We start from the raw sequence: 20,632 nt of genomic DNA, 5'->3' as shown, positions 1-20,632 counted from the left end.
TTTCATATCTGTGCATAAGGCTAATCCTTCAGCACATATTTTTGCGGAGAGTTCTCCAAGTGTATAAGATGAGTATATAATGATTCCATTATATTTTTTCCTAAGTCTTTCCTTAACCTTTTCAGCAAATAAATATGGTAGTCCGGCTATGAATTTTTCTTTCCAGTGGTCTAGTTGATAGTCTTCTCGTATTAATAATCGTGAGAAAAATACATCTTTATACCATTTATAATGAGATAATGTAGGACAGCGAAGATTGGAAAGAAGATCCTCTGATCTTGCTGCTACCAGTGCTGTACTGCCTACAATGTGAAGTGTAATGGTATATATTAAAGTGTTGACGGCATCACTTTCCGTATATATTATTTCTTGATTTTGTTCGTTTCTGGCGGTCCATTGTCTAGTATTGTTGATGATCCTATGTTTTGTTTCATCATCAACATAAAAATCCCACCATCCTCTTAACCATCCAGTAAATCCATTAACTATTGCTTTTGCAACCTCTTGATCTGGGTTGCCTGCCATTTTATTTGTAGAGGCAAACATTTGTCATATGTCTCATGACATCTAAAATTTTTAATTCAGATAAACCATCTATTGTCCAATTGACTATTGATCTTCCTGAGTATGATACTACTTGTTGTATATCATCCTCTTCAAGTTGGATGTTAACAGGTGTAGGTCTTTTATGATATGGAAGGGCAGTAATTGGTTTCCAATTTTTTCCATAAGCTATTCTATTCATATTATCAGTTATAAATAAAAAAGTTAGTAAGACCAAGCTCCTCACCATGGAGCTGTGCAGCTTTTTTATGTTAATAAAAATGCTGAAAAAAAAAGAGGAGTTCCTCGCCTAGTTATCAATTATAAACTTCTTAATAAAGTATTAAGATGGATTAGATACCCTATCCCTAATAAAAAAGATCTATTAGATAGAATAGCTAATGCTTATATTTTCTCTAAATTTGATATGAAATCTGGATATTGGCAAATACAGATTCAAGAACAAGATAAATATAAAACAGCTTTTAATGTTCCATTTGGCCAATATGAATGGAATGTCGTGCCCTTCGGTTTAAAAAATGCTCCATCCGAATTTCAGAAAATAATGAATGATGTCTTCAATGCTTATCATCATTTCATGATAGTTTATATTGATGATGTTTTAATCTTCTCTGAATCTATAGAGCAACATTTTAAGCATCTTCTTACTTTTATCAATGCAGTCCAATATGCTGGGTTAGTTGTATCAGCCAAAAAGATTAATTTATTCAAAACGAATATTAGGTTCCTAGGATTCATGATCCACCATGGCACAATTATTTCCATTGATAGATCAATTCAATTTGCTGATAACTTTCCTGATCAAATACTTGATAAGAAAAACCTTCAAAGATTCTTAGGATGTTTAAATTATGTTAGTGATTTTTATCCTAATCTTGCTTTTTGTGTGGGATTCCAAGCTTTAGAAGTATACCGGAGTAGTTGTTCATTGTTCTCAATTCTTTGTTTGAGAATACCACCCAAGCCGATATCAGAGGCGTCACATTCTATAATTTTGAACGCCGTAGGATGAAGAAGAGAAAGACAAACAAGAGCTTTTACCTTTTGTTTGATTATTTGTACTGCTCGAGTATGGATATTTGTCCATGGTCTTGGTTGATTTGTAATAGTAACAGTATGTCATAGTTTGTAACAGTTTGTAATCATATACGTTGATTAATACAGTGTGAAGTTTAGTAATTTGCCTCAGATGTTTTAGATATTTAGCATGCAGTTTAAAATCTTATTTAGTGTAAAAATTGGAGATTTTAATTATGCTCAATGGTTTGTTATTGATATATCGATTATACCCCTCCTTTGCATAATCCTCTTCATTCTAAATTATTATAAAATCCTGCAAGACCTTATTAAATATAATAGTCTCATATTTACATATCTACTCTAGAGTTACTCTAGATCCATAATCACTACCTTATACTCTAAATGTTATATAAATGGGATCGGACTGTAGATTCTGGGCGTTTTGGTATCAGAGCCATACAGTAGAACTGTCCAAACAGTGGAACTGTGTAAACAGTTAAACTGTAACAAACAGTAATACTGTTCCTAAACAGTAAACTGTAAGAGGTAAAAGTTACATTTTTACTAACGAAACCGAATTAAATTTACAACCAAGAAAGTTGGTCCGAGAGTTAAGACAAGAGACGAAAGGACAAGTCTAGGCAAAGTACCCGCCAAGGCCAGGAAGAGCCGCTTAGGGGAACACGCTGGACCCTTGATCGTCCAGATTGTCATTATCCACAACCTACAGATGGCAAATTTAATTAGGAATCTTACAGGTAAGAATGCATCTTCATCTCAAACACTCAGAGTTAAAAATAAGGAACAAATCATAATAAATGACATTGAAGATCACATTCAGGATTGGAATATTCCCAAGGTACCAATAACAGATATTTATCATAAAAGATCATTTAAATTTAAAATGGGTTATGCTATAAAGACAGTAGAAGAAAGCTTGTCTGTTACACAGAATCAAGAAGACTTTCAACTGCTATCCAAAAAAGTTATTGATAAAGATAAGGAAAATCAGTACAAATATTCTATAATTTTGACTTGGACAAACCATTTTTGAATTAGTATTTTATCTATTAAATTCACTGAAGGGAGAGTTACCAGATAAGGTTTCTTTTCTGATGATTCTGGAATCTCTTCTGGTTCTTCCATTATGATTTGATCAAAATCTATTTCATCCGTATCCGTATCTTGTGGAGATTGCTGTTGTAATTCTAAAATTTTTATTCTATTTTTTAATTGAGATACTGCTTTCTTAATTTCTTTGATTTCTTGTTTTAAATCAGAAATTGAAGGTTTCTTTTGTTGAGAAGTATGTTGTTCACTTACTCTCTTCATTATTGCAGCAAAATTGTATTCATCAAGAGATTTATTGATGGGAGGTGTTTTTGCTTTATTTTTAGTTATAGAAATAAATTGAGTATTGACAGACCTTTTTTCATCTGGATCAGTAATTTTTTCAATAATGTCTAAGATGAAATTATCTTCTTGGATAAGTGTATGAAGGTTATGTGAAGGTATGGGACAGCTGCAATCATTATCTTTCATTGGATTTGATGATTCTGACTCTGTTGAAGTATAAGAATCAGATGAGTCTGTCCATAACAGATCATCATCTTGTATATTTTCTATGTAAGAACTGGAGGAAGTATCTGAAGATGTAGAATCATAATTGATTATATTATATAATTTTGTTTTAATTGTATCATCTAACTGTAATGACTCTATTTTCTTTTTTAATTTATATTGATGTTTATAATGACCAACTTCACCACACTTATAATATACTAGAAGTTTTCTTTTATGTTTTGTGTGGGAAGAAAATTTATTGATCAATTTTCGTTTAGATTTTTTGTATTGTTTCTGGTCTTTAGTAGATTTGGATTTATTTTTGTCATGTTTACATTTTTTCTTTTTCTTATAGAGTTTTTCAGGCATATTTTTTCTATCAAGATAATATCCAAATTGTTCACAAAAATCACCAAGTTCTTTACGCTTTGTGATTTGTTGTTTATCCAATTGTTTTTTAAGTTTCATATCTGTGCCGGACTGTAGATCCTGGGCTTTTTGGTATCAGAGCCATACAGTAGAACTGTCCAAATAATGGAACTGTGTAAACAGTTAAACTGTAACAAACAGCAATACTGTTCCTCAACAGTAAACTGTAAGAGGTAAAAGTTACATTTTCACTAACGAAACCGAATTAAATTTGCACCCAAGAAAGTTGGTCCGAGAGTTAAGACAAGAGACGAAAGGACAAGCATAGGCAAAGTACCCGCCAAGGCCAGGAAGAGCCGCTTAAGGGAACACGTTGGACCCTTGATCGTCCAGATTGTCATTATCCGCAACCTACAGATGGCAAATTTAATTAGGAATCTTACAGGTAAGAATGCAACTTCATCTCAAACACTCAGAGTTAAAAATAAGGAACAAATCATAATAAATGACATTGAAGATCACATTCAGGATTGGAATATTCCCAAAGTACCAATAACAGATATTTATCATAAAGGATCATTTAAATTTAAAATGGGTTATGCTATAAAGACAGTAGAAAAAAGCTTGTCTGTTACACAGAATCAGGAAGACTTTCAACTAATATCCAAAAAAGTTATTGATAAACATAAGGAAAATCAGTACAAATATTTACACATTGGCTTTATTCAAATAGCCGTTAAACCTTTAACCCAATTAGGGTTATACACCTCAGTGCTTGTATGCCTAAGAGATACAAGACAATAATTTTACTGATTCACTCCTAGGCATGGTTGAATCCAGCCTGTGTAGTGGACCAATATATTTTAACTGTTTTCCAAATTTTTCAGTTTCTTTAACTGACCCAAATATATTAAATATACTATCTATCAATCTGAAAACCCATGGATTCAATATGATACATGGTTCCCAAAATTTAGCCATAGTATACAGAATATAATTTAAAGTAATGAATACCCTTTGTTCTAATATTATGAGAATGGATAAAAAAGATCAAACCATATTATTCCAAACAAATATGGAAAAATCCCATACTATTGTACCTAAAACAATCAAATGGTCAGACATTGTTTTACCACAGTCTTGGGCATTGCAACATGCAAATCAACCCCAAGAAGTACCAAGTCATAATATTCCAAATCAAATTATTGAACATCCAGATGGGAATATTGAAATAAAATTCCAACAAATACAGGATGACATAAATATAAACAGGAAAAGAAATAAAAAACCAATAATACCAAGTAGAAAATCTTGTTCTACTACTCCTGATGTCATTATACTTCCTCCTTCTCAATCTTCTTCTTCCAAACAATACCTTATTCAGATTTACAATTCCAAAGAATACGAAGAACAGCTGACCATGTTGTTCTCCCTACTTATACTCCTGAGCCAAGTATAGAAGAATTTCAAATATTGACCTTACAAATAAAGGATAATATAGAAGATAATAATGCTTCTGATATATATACTCATGAATATACTAATGAATATTTAGCAGCCAAATTAGAAAAAAAGAGGAAGAAAATCAAGACTAAATATATCAAGCAAGATTATATTTCAAATGAAAATAAACATATTAGAGAATGGTATCTTACAACAGTACCATTAAAATTAAGAAAATTATTACAAGCAAAATATAATAAATTTCTCAAAAAAAAAAGAGAAACAAAAGGATATTTTATATGGCTAAAAGAAAAATATCAAGATAAAATGAATATTCCTTCATTTGATAATCTTCAAACTTTGGAAGAAAAAACTTATATGAGCACAGATGGAACTACCACTGCTAGTACATATCCTCCTGAAAAGAGTATAATACTTAAAGGAGTCACTCCATCTAATAAAGGAGAACCACCTCAATCTTTATATGATATTATTGCTACTCCATATAAAGTCTTACCCAAAGAACTTGGTAAAAAACAAGAGTTAATACCTCATATTGTGGAACAAAATAATTATACAAATTTGTATATGCAATCTTTAGGAAAACAGGCGGAAAGAATAGAAAGACTAGTGTCAAAGGAAAAAATAACTCCTTCCCCTCCTAAAGCAGTTTTGTTCAAACCACCTCCAGAATTAAATAAAAATAAATTTCATATTGGAGACAATAATAAATCCCTAATGGATCAATTAATAGCCAAACTAGCTCAGCTAGATATTAAAGGAATACCATCTCCCAAACTTACTATTCCTACAACAAATATACCTAGTCCAATACCGGAATCTTCGGATAAAGGCAAAGCTAAAATTCCAGAACATGAAACGATGATGCTTCAAGAAGAACCAATAATAGAAGATACTATCCAAAATCAAGAACATGCATTTATGGATACCACTCCTATTAATATAACTGATAATATGAATAGAATAGCTTATGGAAAAAATTGGAAACCAATTACTGCCCTTCCATATCATAAAAGACCTACACCTGTTGACATTCAACTTGAAGAGGATGCTATACAACAAGTAGTATCATACTCGGGAAGATCAATAGTCAATTGGACAATAGATGGTTTATCTGAATTAAAAATTTTAGATGTCATGAGCATATGACAATGTTTGCCTCTGCAAATAAAATAGCAGGCAACCCAGATCAAGAGGTTGCAAAAGCAATAGTTAATGGATTTACTGGATGGTTAAGAGGATGGTGAGATTTTTATGATGAAACAAAACATAGGATCCTCAACAATACTAGACAATGGACCGCCAGAAACGAACAAAATCAAGAAATAATCTATACGAAAAGTGATGCCGTCAACACTTTAATATATACCATTACACTTCACTTTGTAGGCAGTACAGCACTGTTAGCAGCAAGATCAGAGGATCTTCTTTCCAATCTTCGTTGTCTTACATTATCTCATTATAAATGATATAAAGATGTATTTTTCTCACGATTATTAATACGAGAAGACTGTCAACTAGACCACTGGAAAGAAAAATTCATAGCCGGACTACCATATTTATTTGCTGAAAAGGTTAAGGAAAGACTTAAGAAAAAACATGATGGAATCATTATATACTCATCTTATACACTTGGAGAACTTTATTGATGGGAGGTGTTTTTGCTTTATTTTTAGTTATAGAAATAAATTGAGTAATGACAGACCTTTTTTCATCTGGATCAGTAATTTTTTCAATAATGTCTGAGATGAAATTATCTTCTTGGGTAAGTGTATGAAGGTTATGTGAAGGTATGGGACAGCTGCAATCATTATCTTTCATTGGATTTGATGATTCTGACTCTGTTGAAGTATAAGAATCAGATGAGTCTGTCCATAACAGATCATCATCTTGTATATTTTCTATATAAGAACTAGAGGAAGTATCTGAAGATGTAGAATCATAATTGATTATATTATATAATTTTGTTTTAATTGTATCATCTAACTGTAAGGACTCTATTTTTCTTTTTTAATTTACATTGATGTTTATAATGACCAACTTTACCACACTTATAACATACTGGAAGTTCTCTTTTATGTTTTGTGTGGGGAGAAAATTTATTGATCAATTTTCGTTTAGATTTTTTGTATTGTTTATGGTCTTTAGTAAATTTGGATTTATTCTTGTCATGTTTATATTTTTTATTTTTCTTATAGAGTTTTTCAAGCATATTTTTTCTATCAAGATAATATCCAAATTGTTCACAAAAATCACCAAGTTCTTTACGCTTTGTGATTTGTTATTTATCCAATTGTTTTTTAATATATATATATATATATAGAGAAAGAGAGAGAGAGGTTTTAGGGTGCTTACACTATGGAGTTATTTTAAGATACTTACAATATGGAGTTATTTTAGGGTGCTTCATTATGGAGTAATTTATCATTATACTCAACAAAATTTGGACACTTGTATACCATTGTTTTGTTTATAGAGCTCTTTTTTAATAAGGGTATTTTTGGACACTTATATGCCCTTGTTTTGTAAATGCCACTAATGTGCTCCATATGGGTGATGTCACACCCCATGTAGACTTCTCCTAATTAAAAAAATGCAACATGTATAAAACAAGGGTAAAGAAGTGTCCAAAATTTGTTGAGTACAATGATAAATTATTCCATAGTATAAGCACCCTAATATATATATATATATATATAGGAGGATGCTATGGTACGCCAATTTATGTATCGCTACACTACAAGCCGAACAGCGCAGATCGAATCTGGGCCGATTTGACAATCATAAATATCCGATAGTGTTTTATTTTTCATTTTGTTCATACAAATCGGAATGATTTGAAATTTGGAGCGTGTGTTTATAAAAAATAGGCGAATCTACAAAAAATATAAAAAAATATTTTACATGAAATAAATAGACCAAAATACACCGGAAATGTTTCAGGGGTATTTAGGTCATTTTTTTGCAAATTATTATTTTTATATTTTTATTATGTGCGCCTCACTAAGATGTACACATGCTCCAAATTTCATATCATTCTGATTTGTAAAAATAAAATTAAAATTTAAACACTATCAGACAACCATGACCGTCAGATTGGCCCACATTCAATATGGATCGTTGAGCGTTTACTGCAGCGGTACGCATATTGCCATACATGAACTTTATATATATATATATATATATATATATATATATATATATATATATATATATATATATATATATATATATATATGGAAAAAGATCATGTCAGCCTAATGGCCTACTGCTACATTAAACGCCAATGGCCCAAATTGAATCTAGGCCGATCTGACGATCATGGATGTATGGTAATGTTTGAATTTTAATTTTTTTTCTACTAATCAAAATGATCTGAAATTTGGAACGTGTACATAAAAAATAAGTGAATCTTTGAAAAATATAAAAAACATATTTTACATGAAAAACAGTGATCAAAATACCTCTGTAAAGTTTTGGGGGTATTTTGGTCATTTTTTGCTGATTATTTTTTTTATACATTTTTATTAGGTGCGCCTTGATGAGAAGAATATACAACTAAAATTTCAAGTGATTTGGATTTATAGAAAAAACATTAAAATTCAAACACAAACAGAGGTCGTGATCGACATATTGGCCCAGATTCAATATGCGGCATTGACGTTTACTGTAGCGGTCAACTAGTAGGCATATTGAATCCACTTACTATAAAATGCCTATAGGTAAAAATGAACAGTGATTTGGCCTACCTTAATCACCGTCCAAAGTTCATCGCACGGTCACGATTATCCAGGAGTGTTTTGTTTTCCATTTTTTTTAGAAATCTGAATGAACTGAAATTTGAAGCATGTGTATATAAAAAATAGGCGAATCTTTGAAAAATATAAAAAAAATATTTTACATGAATATAATTATCCAAAATACCCGTGAAAAGTTTTGGGGGTATTTTGGTAAATTATTTTTTACGAAATATGGTTTTTATATTTTTAGTAAGTGCGGATACTAAGATGTACATACACTACAAATTTAAGGACATTTCAATTTATATAAAAAAAATGAAAAATGAAACACTACCGGACAATCGTGACCGTGCGATGACCTTTGGATGGTGATGAGGGTAAGCACAATTATTGTTCATTTCGCCTTTAGGCATTGGGAAGGCTTTTCTATATATATATATATATATATATATATATATATATATATATATTGAGAAAGTATGGGGTTAGCCCGCTCGCGCACTCCGTTGGGTTATGCCCAACGGTTATGATGAAGAGATAAAAAAACGACGGGTAGGATCGTATCCAAAGAGGTTGACTTTTTTCCAAAAAAAAGAGCGCATTTTTTAAAATCCTATTCTTGAGCAAATGTCAGCATAAATATCAATTAACAAATAAATATTCTGAGCAAAATCCAATTCTTAAGCAAAAACCTACAGCACGCTAAAATAACCTATTCTGAGAAAAATCAGAGGTGATTGCACACTAAAATAAACTATTAGAAAAATCATTCATAGTGAGATGATTGCTCACAATCTTCTGTTTCAGAGGTGCCCATGTTCAAACAGACAAAGAAGAGGTGGGAAAATTACGGCTCTAGTGTTGGTTAGAGCTCAATTGGAGCAATGGGCAATGGGGGTTTTGCAACATTCTACAAATCTTAGACAAATACAGGGACAAAGAATACCTTTACAGATCTCAACGAGCTTTTTTGAGAGAGCAGCAAGCTTTTCCCTGACAGCGCGAGAGGTTTCCCTCAGAGAGCGAGAGATTTTTTGAGAGAGCAATGAGCTTTTCATTTATTTTTGTGAGAGGTTTTCGTTTCCATGAGAGGGCTTTTCCCTTCTTGCGTGAGCGAGAGGCAAAGAGAGAGAGAGAGAGAGAGAGCGAGAGAGAGAGAGGCAGAGAGAGAGAGTGTGTATCTAGTTTGTTTGGGAAGAAGGAAGAACGAAGGAGAGAGACCCAAGAGAAAGAGAGTGCTTCCCAGAGTGTCGTAAATGCTACGGTACGCGTCAGTATAGCATCCTGTTAGTTGGCATTTTTTAAAAAATGTGCTCTTTTTTTTGGAAAAAGGTCAACTTTGGATACGATCCTGCTCGTCGCTTTTTTTTCTCTTCATCATAACTGTTGGGCGTAACCCACGGGGTGCGCAAGCGGGCTAACCCCATACTTTCCCATATATATATATATATATATATATATATATATATATATATATATATATATATATATATATATATATATATATATATATATATAGGGAAAAATTTATATAGAGCCAAGGCTCTAAACAAACAAATTTGAGCCTATCTCAAAACTTTCACTGGAAGAGGTTCTTTTGATGCTCAAATATTTTCAAATTGATCATCTCGACATCAAGATGCATGCACATGAGAAAAAAATAGATTTCAAGTTTTGGAAATAGTGTATTTTGTAACTTATTTTTGGACTGTCAATTTTGAAGATTTTCAAGTTTTCATAGATCTGGATCTGCACTATTTTTTAAGCTTTAAACTTTATAAATAAAATATAAAAATATATATTAAGGCTATCACAAAAATTTTCAGTATTGAAACCACATTTCTCGATACTATTTGAAGGTAGGCTCTAATTTGATTGTTTAGAGCATAAGCTCTTTACAAACCGCACCCATATATATATATATATATATAGGGTAAACCTTATAACAGCTGTCCAGCTATAATGAATAGTATATAGGTGGAATGGGAGCCGTCAGATCTTCATCATACACTTCAGAGTGTACATCACTATTTTAATTTTAACTTTTTTTATATAAATCTAATTAATATGAAATTTTGGATATATATACCTAACACTATTGCGCACCATATGAAATATAAAAAAATTATTTTTAGTAATTTAAAATGACCAAAATGCCCCCCATCAATTTTCAGGGGTATTTCGATCATTTTATATTATGAGAAAGTTTTTTTTTTGTGCGCCTTACTTTTTAGTACACATTTCCAAAATTTCATTATGATCCGATTTATAAAAAAATAATTAAAATTAAAACAGTGATATGTATTTTGAACTATATGCGGATGATCTGACGCTTCCCATTCCACCTATAGCACTATTCATTATAGCTGGCCAGCTATTGTTAGCTTTTTCCATAGATATATATATATATATATATATATGGAAAAAGATATGGTGCGCAGCCTAGTGTAGATAAGCTAAATGTGCCAACGGCCCAGATTGAATCTGGGCCGATTTGAAGATCATGGGTGCCCGATAGTATCCAGTAGTGTTTCAATTTTAATTTTTTTTTCTAAAAATCCAAATCACTTGAAATTTTAAACGTGTGTTCTTCAAAAATAGGTGAATCTACAAAAAATATTAAAAAAATATTTTACTGAAAATAATTGACCAAAATACCCCTACAAAGTTTTGAATTTGGGTCACCAATTTCATAAGATGAAACGAGTTATAAGAGAAACTAGCAAAACCATTGTTAAACAATACTTGTGCTTTGTTAAAAATATAATAATGAGTGATTTACATACGAACCCTAAAAATAAAAATTTAGAATACGAAATGTTATGCTATTAGTAGAAATTATAAAGAAGGTTGGTCAACGTGCCCTTTTGTATTTTTTCCAAATTACTCTTTGGTCTACAGATGGAATTCTCAGTTTGAATTTTAATATGATTTTTTAGTGGTTTTGTTAGCAGGGCAGGGCAATGCCCAAGCTTTAAGGTAGTGCCCTACGAATGAAAACACTTGCAAATAAAAATTTAGAGCAAATTACATACAGACACTATTGAGGAGAGTAAATTAAATGGTGTCTGCTATCTTTTTCCGAAGTTGCCCTTGACAATGCATACACCGGACGAGGGTTATCGTTTGCGCCTTCACCAAAGCTGTTTGTCGGCATTTGCATTGCCGGACAGCTAGCTTTGCCCTTTAAGTTTTAACAATCTACAACAAATCACTCTACTAACCCAACCTCACCTCTACGAACCCACTCCAAGCCAACGGTGCCTCCTCCCTTTTGCCCTTTCAACCCACCCCACCCATATTTTCCATCGCCGGTTTCGTTTATTCTTTCAATGGCTCTTCCTTTCTTCTCTGCAACCCCATTGTCTTGATTGATCCCTTGCCCAAACCCCAATTTCCTTTCTCTTACCATGATCCCAGGCCAAACCCCAAACTCTTATCGGATTTTCATGGTGTCTGGTTCATTGGATTGCTGGCTCTATGATTCAACAGTAACTAGGTGGAAGAAAACAGAGATTTTTAATAAGAAAACCGCAATGCATTTGCAGAGATCAGGTGGAGTTTTCTCTGATGGCCTCCTAGTTTTTTCAAGGTCCAATCCCTTCTCTGTAACTAGTTTTTGTTTAGAGACTGGATAATGGGAAGAACACGCTAGAGACTGTGTTGAAAAACTTGAGAGAAGAGATGGACCCACTCTTAGGATTAGGGGCAGTGTCGTGAGACTATCGATCTCAAAGATCAGGCTTTTACCAGAACTGTGAGAACTCTATAAATTTCTGTGTAACTCTCCATGGCCATGAAACCCTTCTTAAAGAGCGATAGAGGAGGTCGTTCTCCAACGTTCGGCTTCCTCCTGAAATTTCTGAAAAAACGTGGCCCTGTAATCTTGAGAAGTGGGTGGTTACTTTCAAGCCGTTAGATAACGGCACTTTCTCTCTCTAAGAAGCCTTTCTTTTTTAGTGATAAGTATTAAATTATAAGAGAAAGAAATATTGCACGTTTAAAGGCCCCATGGCCACACACACGTACTAACATCTCCCACTTGGCCATGAGGGCCAGATATATTGAAATATCATAAAGTCTTTACGACTTAATGAATTTAACATTTATGTGCATATTTTTGTCATGAGGCTTTCACTTAAGTGCGGTTATACATCTTATAACAAAAAATATCCAAAGTCATATCATGGTTTTTCACGCTAATGCGGTTTTTCCTTTCATGACCAAGACATAAAAAATATCCCATTTAAGAGTTCCTGACTTAAATATTTCTAAGTCTCATCAAAGCTACATGCTTTGATAATATTGCTGCACTCAATCCCTTTGTTAAAGGGTCTGCAATCATATATGAAGATGGCAAATAACTTACAGTTATTTCATTCTTTCCAATAATATCATAAATATAATGATAATCAATTTCAATGTGCTTACCCTTGGAACTATAAGCTCTATTTCTAATTGATGAAATAGCAGCCTGATTATCACAAAAAAATTTAACCGATCCGTCGGCTATATCCAGCTTCAAATCATTTATGAAGCGTTTAATCCAAACGGCATAAGTTGTAGCAATGTTACAAGCAATATACTCGGCTTCCATAGTACACCGAGCTACACAACTTTGTTTCTTACTAGACCAAGAAACACATCCACCTCCAAGGAGGAATACAAGTCCTGAGGTTGATTTTTTATCATCTGCGTCTCCTGCAAAATCTGCATAAGAGTACTCAGTAACCTCTAAGTTGTTAGCTTGGAATTACAACTTGTAATTTTTAGTTTTCTGAATAAATCTGAGTATCCTTTTTATAGCTTGCCAATGAGCTATCCCAGGATTACTCTGAAATCTACTTACAAGACCATAGACATGACTCAAATCAGGTCTTGTACACAACATGACGTAATTTATTATAGCTTGAGCATATGGAATTCTTCCCATTTCAACTTTGTCACTATCATTTAATGGACACACTTTCTTTGATAAGTTCAAGCCTTTACAAACAGTTGTATCTATGGGCTTGCAATTTTTCATCTTAAATATCTTTAAAACACTTTCTAAATAATTTTCTTGAGATAAATATAAAAGTCTTGAACTTCTATCTCTTGTTATCTTAATGCCCAATACATATGAGGCTTCTCCCATATCTTTCATCTCAAAATGGGAACTTAGCCATAATTTGGTATGGTTAATCATTCCAATATCATTCCCGACTATCAAAATATCATCCATATATAGTGACAATATAACAAAGTTGCTTCCACTATTCTAAATATATACACAATGGTCTATCCTATTGGCTATATAACCAATTTCAGTGATTGCATTATGAAAAGTAAAATACCATTGCCTAGAAGACTGTTTTAGACCATATAAAGATTTCTTAAGTTTATATACTTTGTCTTCTTGGCCTTTAATTATATATCCTTCTGGTTGTTTCATGTATATATCTTCTTTTAATTCTCCATTTAAGAAAGTTGTTTTGACATCCATCTGAAATAATTCTAGATCATAATATGCAACTAATACAGGGATGATCCTAATATATGAAAATTTGGCTATTGGAAAATAAGTTTCTACATAATCTATGCCTCCCCTTTGGGTAAATCTTTTAGCTACCAACCTAACTTTATATTTATCAATGGATCCATTTGCATTCAGTTTTTTCTTTAGGACCCATTTGCAAGCGATAGCTTTTCCATCTTTAGGGAGGTCAACCAACTCCCAGACTTGATTTCTTTTAATAGAATCAAGTTCATCATCCATGGCTTGAGTCCACTCAGCTGAGTCATGTGAGCTAATAGCTTCATTGTAGCTTCGAGATTTATCTATTGTATCTTCACTCATGGAAGAGTAATTATCTTCATTCATAAATACATAAAATTCTTCTAAAGTCATAGGTGGGGCTTAGTTCTTTGAGGCCTATCTGGTATACTTGATTCAATTGAATCATTCTCACCAAATGTAGAGGGAGTATGAGAACAAGGTCTTCCAGACCCTTATCTTTATCAATTTCATGTAAATCAATACGCTTATTTAAAATATTCTCATCATCTATATTTTCTAAGAAATGAGCATCACGACTCTCTACTAATGAACTAGTATCATGGTTATATAATCTTATACCCTTTAGAATTTTCTGAATAGCTTATAAAAGAGCATTTTATAGTTTTATTTCGTAATTTATCTCTATTTTGTGGTTGTATAAGCACATATGCCCAAGAACCCCAAACTTTCAAGAAAGTAAGATCAGGTTTCCTACATGTCCATAATTCATATGGGGTGAAGTCTATCGATTTAGTTGGAACACGATTAATGATATATATTGCAGTGTTGAGAGCCTCACCTAAAAAATAAGGTGATAAATTTGAATGTCTCATCATGGACCTAACCATGTCCATTAGAGTTCTATTTCTCCTTTCAACTAAACCATTTTGTTGTGGTGTATATGGCATAGTTGTTTGGTGAATTACACCATGCTCCTTACAAAATTCAAAAAATAAGGCGAAGTAATATTCACCTCCCCTATCTTTTCGAAGAATTTTAATAAGTCTACCTAACTGATTTTCTACCTCATCTTTATATTCTTTAAATGTTTCTAATGCATTTGATTTCTTGCTAATTAGGTATACATATCCATAACGTGAATAATCGTCTATAAATGTTATGAAATATTCCATACCTCTATGTGTTTTCACATTTAATGGGCCACATATATCAGAGTGAACAATACTCACTAGACCTTTTCCCTTTAGGGAAAGGCTTCTTAGTTAATTTACCAGAAATACATGGCTCGCATGTTTTGAACACAATTTCTCTTAAATTGGGGAGCAAGCCTCTTTTAACCATTTGATTCATTTTGTCTGTATTTATATGTCCTAATCTTAAGTGCCATAAATATGGATCATCCATACACATAAAAACATCAAAAGAAGCATCAATAGAACCAGAAAATGATGAACTTTCATTAACATTCAGTTGGTACAAATTGTCAACTTTAGTACTGTACACCAAAGCTCTAAAATGCTTCTCAATAGTAACCCGACTAGACTTGAGCCTTATCTCATAACCCTTGTCGTCTAGCTTGGGGACAGAAATCAAATTGCGCCTCATATTGGGCGCATTCAATATATCAGTCAATAAGAAATTTGTTCCTCCTGGTAAACATAGCTTGAAAGTACCAACACCTAGTACATCGTAGTAGGTGTCATTTCCCATATAAATCCATTGGTTACCAGCTGCAATCTCTTTCAATTCTGTGAATCCATCCGTGGTCCTTGAGACATGTCGAGTGGAGGCTGAGTCGACCCACCAATTTCTCAGGTCATGATCGACAACTATTGATTCTAAGACTACGTAGATTAAGTCCTTTCTCTTATTTTGATTATTTCGAGCAAGGTTGTTATTTTAGTTCCTATTTTTATTTTTCAGCTGAAGACAATTAAACTCGATGTGTCCAATTTCTTTACAATAAAAACAGGTCTTCTCAACCTTATTCTTTTGATTTTTAAAATTTTTCCCATTTCCCTTATACCTATTATTTTTCTGATAAGTGAAAGGTTTCTTGGGGATTTGAGAAGATGAACTTTGGGCAAAATGGAGCTCAGTTGACTTCTTCCTCATTCTTCTCTCAGCTTCAATATTAAGATGCATGAGAAGATTTAACATGGTTATCCCGTGTGCAGAATGGTTCAATGCAATTACAACAGATTCCCAAGATGGAGGGAGACTGTTAAGGACAATAGACACTTGCATGCGATCGGGGACTGGATTCCCAGCTGCAGCAAGGACTTTTGCGAGCACTGTCATTTTATTGACATGCTCGGTCACTGAGTCTGTTTCTTTCATTCTACAAGAATTGTATTTTTCTAACAACAATTGTACATGGGTCTCAGAAGTGGTCCCATACTTTTCAGAAAGGGCGCCCATCATACTTTGAGCTGCGGTGTAATCCTCAAAGAATCTAATTAAATCATCTTCCATAAAGCTCAACATAGTAGTCTTAGCTACTTTGTCATCTTCTAACCATTGTTCAAGTCGCTTTCTAGCTTATCCAATGGCATTAGGCTCTAAAACTGGTGGTTCTGTTTCTAGGTCATAATCTACCCTTTCTTGAAAAAGAATATATCCAATTTTTCTTTTCCACATAGAAAAATTGGTCCCATTGAGTTTTTCCAGTTTAGATAGTTCTGACATAACTAGCCTAGATGTCATTTTAAATTTTTAGATAATACCTAAAAGTTCCAAAAAAAAAAAAAAAAAAGTTAATTATGTTTAAGAAAAGGTTGTCTGCCAGTTAACTCAATAGGTTTGCCGAGTCTCAGTGAGCAGGGACCTCAAAAAAAAAAAAAATTTCTCAAACATTTTATGTTCGCACTGCTGTGATGCAACAAAAAATTAATAAAGTAAGGCAACAACTACTTTATATCAAATCTTGCATAAAAATAAGTTTTATAAATATATGAATATGTTTTAGCACAAAAGAGAGAGTCTACAATGATATTTTGATATTTTCAACAAAAATATGGCATCGCATAATCATAAAAATAATGAATTCACAAAATCAAGATCAAGAAATTTTATAACTTAAAAAGACCCAAACATAGGATAATTATGCAATGTAATGACAATTATTATGCAAATAAAATATGTAGTAAATCCCTAAATTATAAGCCATAAAAAAAATGCATGCAATTGGTATAACAACCTTTACTTGAATAGTTGTTGTGTGCATAACAATTTTCAATAATCCAATAAAATTATGCACAAATTTTCAGCAATAAAATATGGAAGAAAGAAAGGTGCAAGCCAACTGATTTCAGCAATTATGTGTGTTTTTATCTCTCTCTAAAATTTCATTAACTTTTTATTTATTTATTTATTTATTTATTTTATTTTTTTATTTTTATAACCATCAGCAACGATTTCTATTGAAAAAGTTCGCCTCAAAAAAAAAAAATTTGGTTACACAGAGGCATACAAAAAAAAAATACAAAAAATCAGCGATAAAAAAAAATGTTACCTTGATAATGAGCAAGAAATAAAGGCCACGAGAGAATAAAAAATATGTGATTAAATCCCTATTTACAAAGTACGTATATCAAAAGTGCAAATGGTTTAAATCAATGTGCGTCTACTTTTGTTGCTTTAACAAAGTACGCCTATTAACTTGTGAAAGGTATAATAATTTATGAGAGAAAATAGCAACAGATTGATAACAAAGGATTCAGATAATTTTTACAACAATAAGATAAACCCAACAAGGGAACAATTATCTTAGAGATAATAACGAATAAATAATAAATTGACTCATGGCTTATGAAATCAACTTTATCAGAGATGACAAATTTTAACAGAGTAAATAGAGAATTGATATTAAAATAAAATTAAGAGAGATATTGTTCAATAAAATACAAACTCACAATAAACCAAATAATTGATTTTGATCTTGAGACTTGTGGGTTATGTGCAAGAATTAAATTAAAAATAAATAAATAAATAGTAGAACTTGGGAACGGTAGGTTATGAGCATACCATGCTTCCACAAAAGGCTCTAGTACCAATTTTGAAAAACTTGAGGGAAGAGATGGACCCACTTTTAGGATTAGGGGCAATGTCGTGAGACTATCGATTGTAAAGATCATGCTTACAGTGTCATGAGACTATCGATTGTAAAAATTAGGCTTTTACCAGAACTATGAGAACTCTGTAAATTTTAATGTACCTCTCTATGCCCATGAAATCGTTCTTAAAGAGGGATGGAGGAAGCCATTCGAAATCGTTCTTAAAGCGGGATGGAGGAAGCCATTTTCCAATATTAGAAAGTGGGTGATTACTTGTACTCCTGTAATCTTAAAAAGTGGGTTATTACGTTTTAGCCATGAGATAACGGCACTTTTTCTCTCTAAAAAGTTATTCCTTTTATAAAGATAAACATTAAATTATTAGAAAGAGAAATATTGCACGATTTAAAAGCCCACGGCCACACACTCGTACCAACATACTCGTGGGTGGAATTGGTGGAAATGGGGTATCTAAGAGAAGTGGTTTTATAGGGTTATATAGAGAGAAGGATTCCAGTGGCTCTCTTTCTAGCCTGATCTCTTTGCTCTGCCATGATATTATCAGGTGAGGCTTGTGTGGATTTCGATTGAGAGAGAGAGAGGCCAATGAAGTTCAATTTTGGTTCCAATCTTCGAATCTGCTGGCATCTGTCAGAGACGGAGAGATATTGGTTCCTGATCTTCTCCATGAGCATGTCGCCCAAGGTGAGGGAGAAGATCTCCGGCGAGGTGGACACCTAAAAATGTCTCGGTGCTGCAAAAATCGCCCAAAATTTTGCTTCTCACTGGAAATCGGCAGGTTTTCCGGCAACTTTCGGGAGTTTGCTTGTGTAGACGGAGGTGGGCCTGGGATTCAGCGGTCTGGTTAGGCTGTGCATTAGTTGTCTCAGAGCTCTACATGCTGCCATTTCTAGAGAGAGACTCTAGTTGTCTCAGATCTCTACGAGCTGCCCTTTCTAGAGAGAGAGAGGCGAGAGAAATGCAAATAGATCGAAAGGGAAGAGAGAGAGAAAGAGAGTGGAAATAGGGAGTTCAATGCGTGAAAGAATCCAAAAAAGGAACTCTTTCGAAAATATAGGGGAAATGTATGAGAGAGCTGTCAGGTACAAAAAAACACGAACTTTTTTTTTTAGAAAAAGGTCATCAAAGAAGGTCTGAATGTAATTTGTTAACTTTCTCTGTGATTTCCACTTATAATTTCATATTTTAGAATTATAAATAGAGTATTTCATATTTTAGAAAAATTTTTTAGAGTAATTCACTCTATAATAATATCATGATTGAAAGAGAAGACTTTCCCATTACAATTGTATATGCAAAGAGAGAGAGAGAAAGGTTGCATGGAAATTCAATTAAGGGTCGAGAGAGAGAGAGGCTCATCACAATTCAAGAAGCCAAACGAAAAAAAAAGGAGAGAAGAACCAACCCTGCATAATGCTTGGAAGGGAGATCGCCATCAAAGCCAGGAAATCGAAGCACCTCTGCACCCTGAGGAGCACATTCAACAATACACAGAAGAAGAAGATGAAGAGCACATAACAGAATTGTTGCAGCTGCATCTACCACCACTCCACTCATGGCACCTCAATCTTACAATAAAATCACTTATTTCCCTTGTTCTTCTCCTCTCTTTCTTAAAGTCCTTTATTTTATTTTGTTTTATCTTCAATTATTGTTTTTTTGCTTGCCTTATTTGACTCCATTATTGCTGCAATAGCAGTACACAATTGATATTTAATGCCTTTTTCTTCATACATTTTGTGGTGGTTTTAGAAGTTGCGTCACTTGTCAGGAGAAAGGCCGCCTTCCACAAATTAAATTTCAAAATGTTTTTATAGGGTGGCGCTCAAATCAAACTAAGTTAAGCGTCACCTCAAAAAATTACCAAAAACTGTAATTTTGGTGGCAAATATCATCCTGACCATTATGTTTGTTGAAAAAAACAAAAAAAAAAGAGAATGTCAAACGCTAAATATAGTAGATAATGTAACACAGTGTACTGTCGAATTTGCGTTAAAAATGGTTGTTCATAGATTGTAAAATTTTTATTAGTTATTGAGCTTCAAATTTCAATTTTTGTGAATTGATTTTAAGCTACTGTAGAGATTTATGATGCCTAAATTATTTTCAAATGATGACTCGCAGTGAGGCTTTACTTTGTTTTCGTAAAGCTTAGTCCGTTGTTTGTTCTAGTATTTGGTGGGTTATCCTGCAGTCAAGACCAGCCTTAAGTGACTCGCCCTATTGGTGAGGCCGAGTAGGGGGCAAGTTCTAAAGCAACTCGCCCCCGCCCCATCCTTATTAATGGGGTAAAAACATATAAGAAAGAAAATATTAAAAATTGAGAAAACAATATT

General features: G+C 32.9%; 1 protein-coding gene across 13 annotated transcripts in view; it reads right to left on the bottom strand.

Moving 5' to 3' along the window:
- LOC18429989 (serine carboxypeptidase 1) overlaps nucleotides 1-19,897 on the bottom strand; it is a 58,498-nt gene extending 38,601 nt beyond the window's left edge. For 5 of the 13 annotated variants that reach the window (XM_088870727.1, XM_088870742.1, XM_088870728.1 and 2 more), the window contains exons 1-3: nucleotides 19,702-19,897; nucleotides 3,854-3,927; nucleotides 2,235-2,308 (exon numbers count right to left, since the gene is read on the bottom strand). Coding sequence is in view for 2 of the 13 variants with exons in the window: in XM_088870745.1 (XP_088726871.1) it covers nucleotides 2,235-2,308; nucleotides 19,702-19,853 (226 nt within the window). In the remaining 11 variants the exon portion in view is untranslated. Of the gene's footprint in view, nucleotides 1-2,234; nucleotides 2,309-3,853; nucleotides 3,928-4,814; nucleotides 4,961-19,701 lie in introns of all 13 variants that reach the window. The other 8 variants (XM_088870729.1, XM_088870731.1, XM_088870745.1 and 5 more) reach the window with 4 other exon arrangements.
- Nucleotides 19,898-20,632: the final 735 nt, after the last annotated feature.

The sequence above is a fragment of the Amborella trichopoda genome, chromosome 6 (genome assembly GCF_054954075.1).
Source record: "Amborella trichopoda isolate Santa Cruz 75 chromosome 6, AtrichopodaSantaCruz75HAP2 v2.0, whole genome shotgun sequence".
NCBI classification, from domain to species: Eukaryota; Viridiplantae; Streptophyta; class Magnoliopsida; order Amborellales; family Amborellaceae; genus Amborella; species Amborella trichopoda.
Note: the sequence above shows the minus strand (reverse complement) of the source record. Positions and strands in the feature narration are given on the sequence as shown.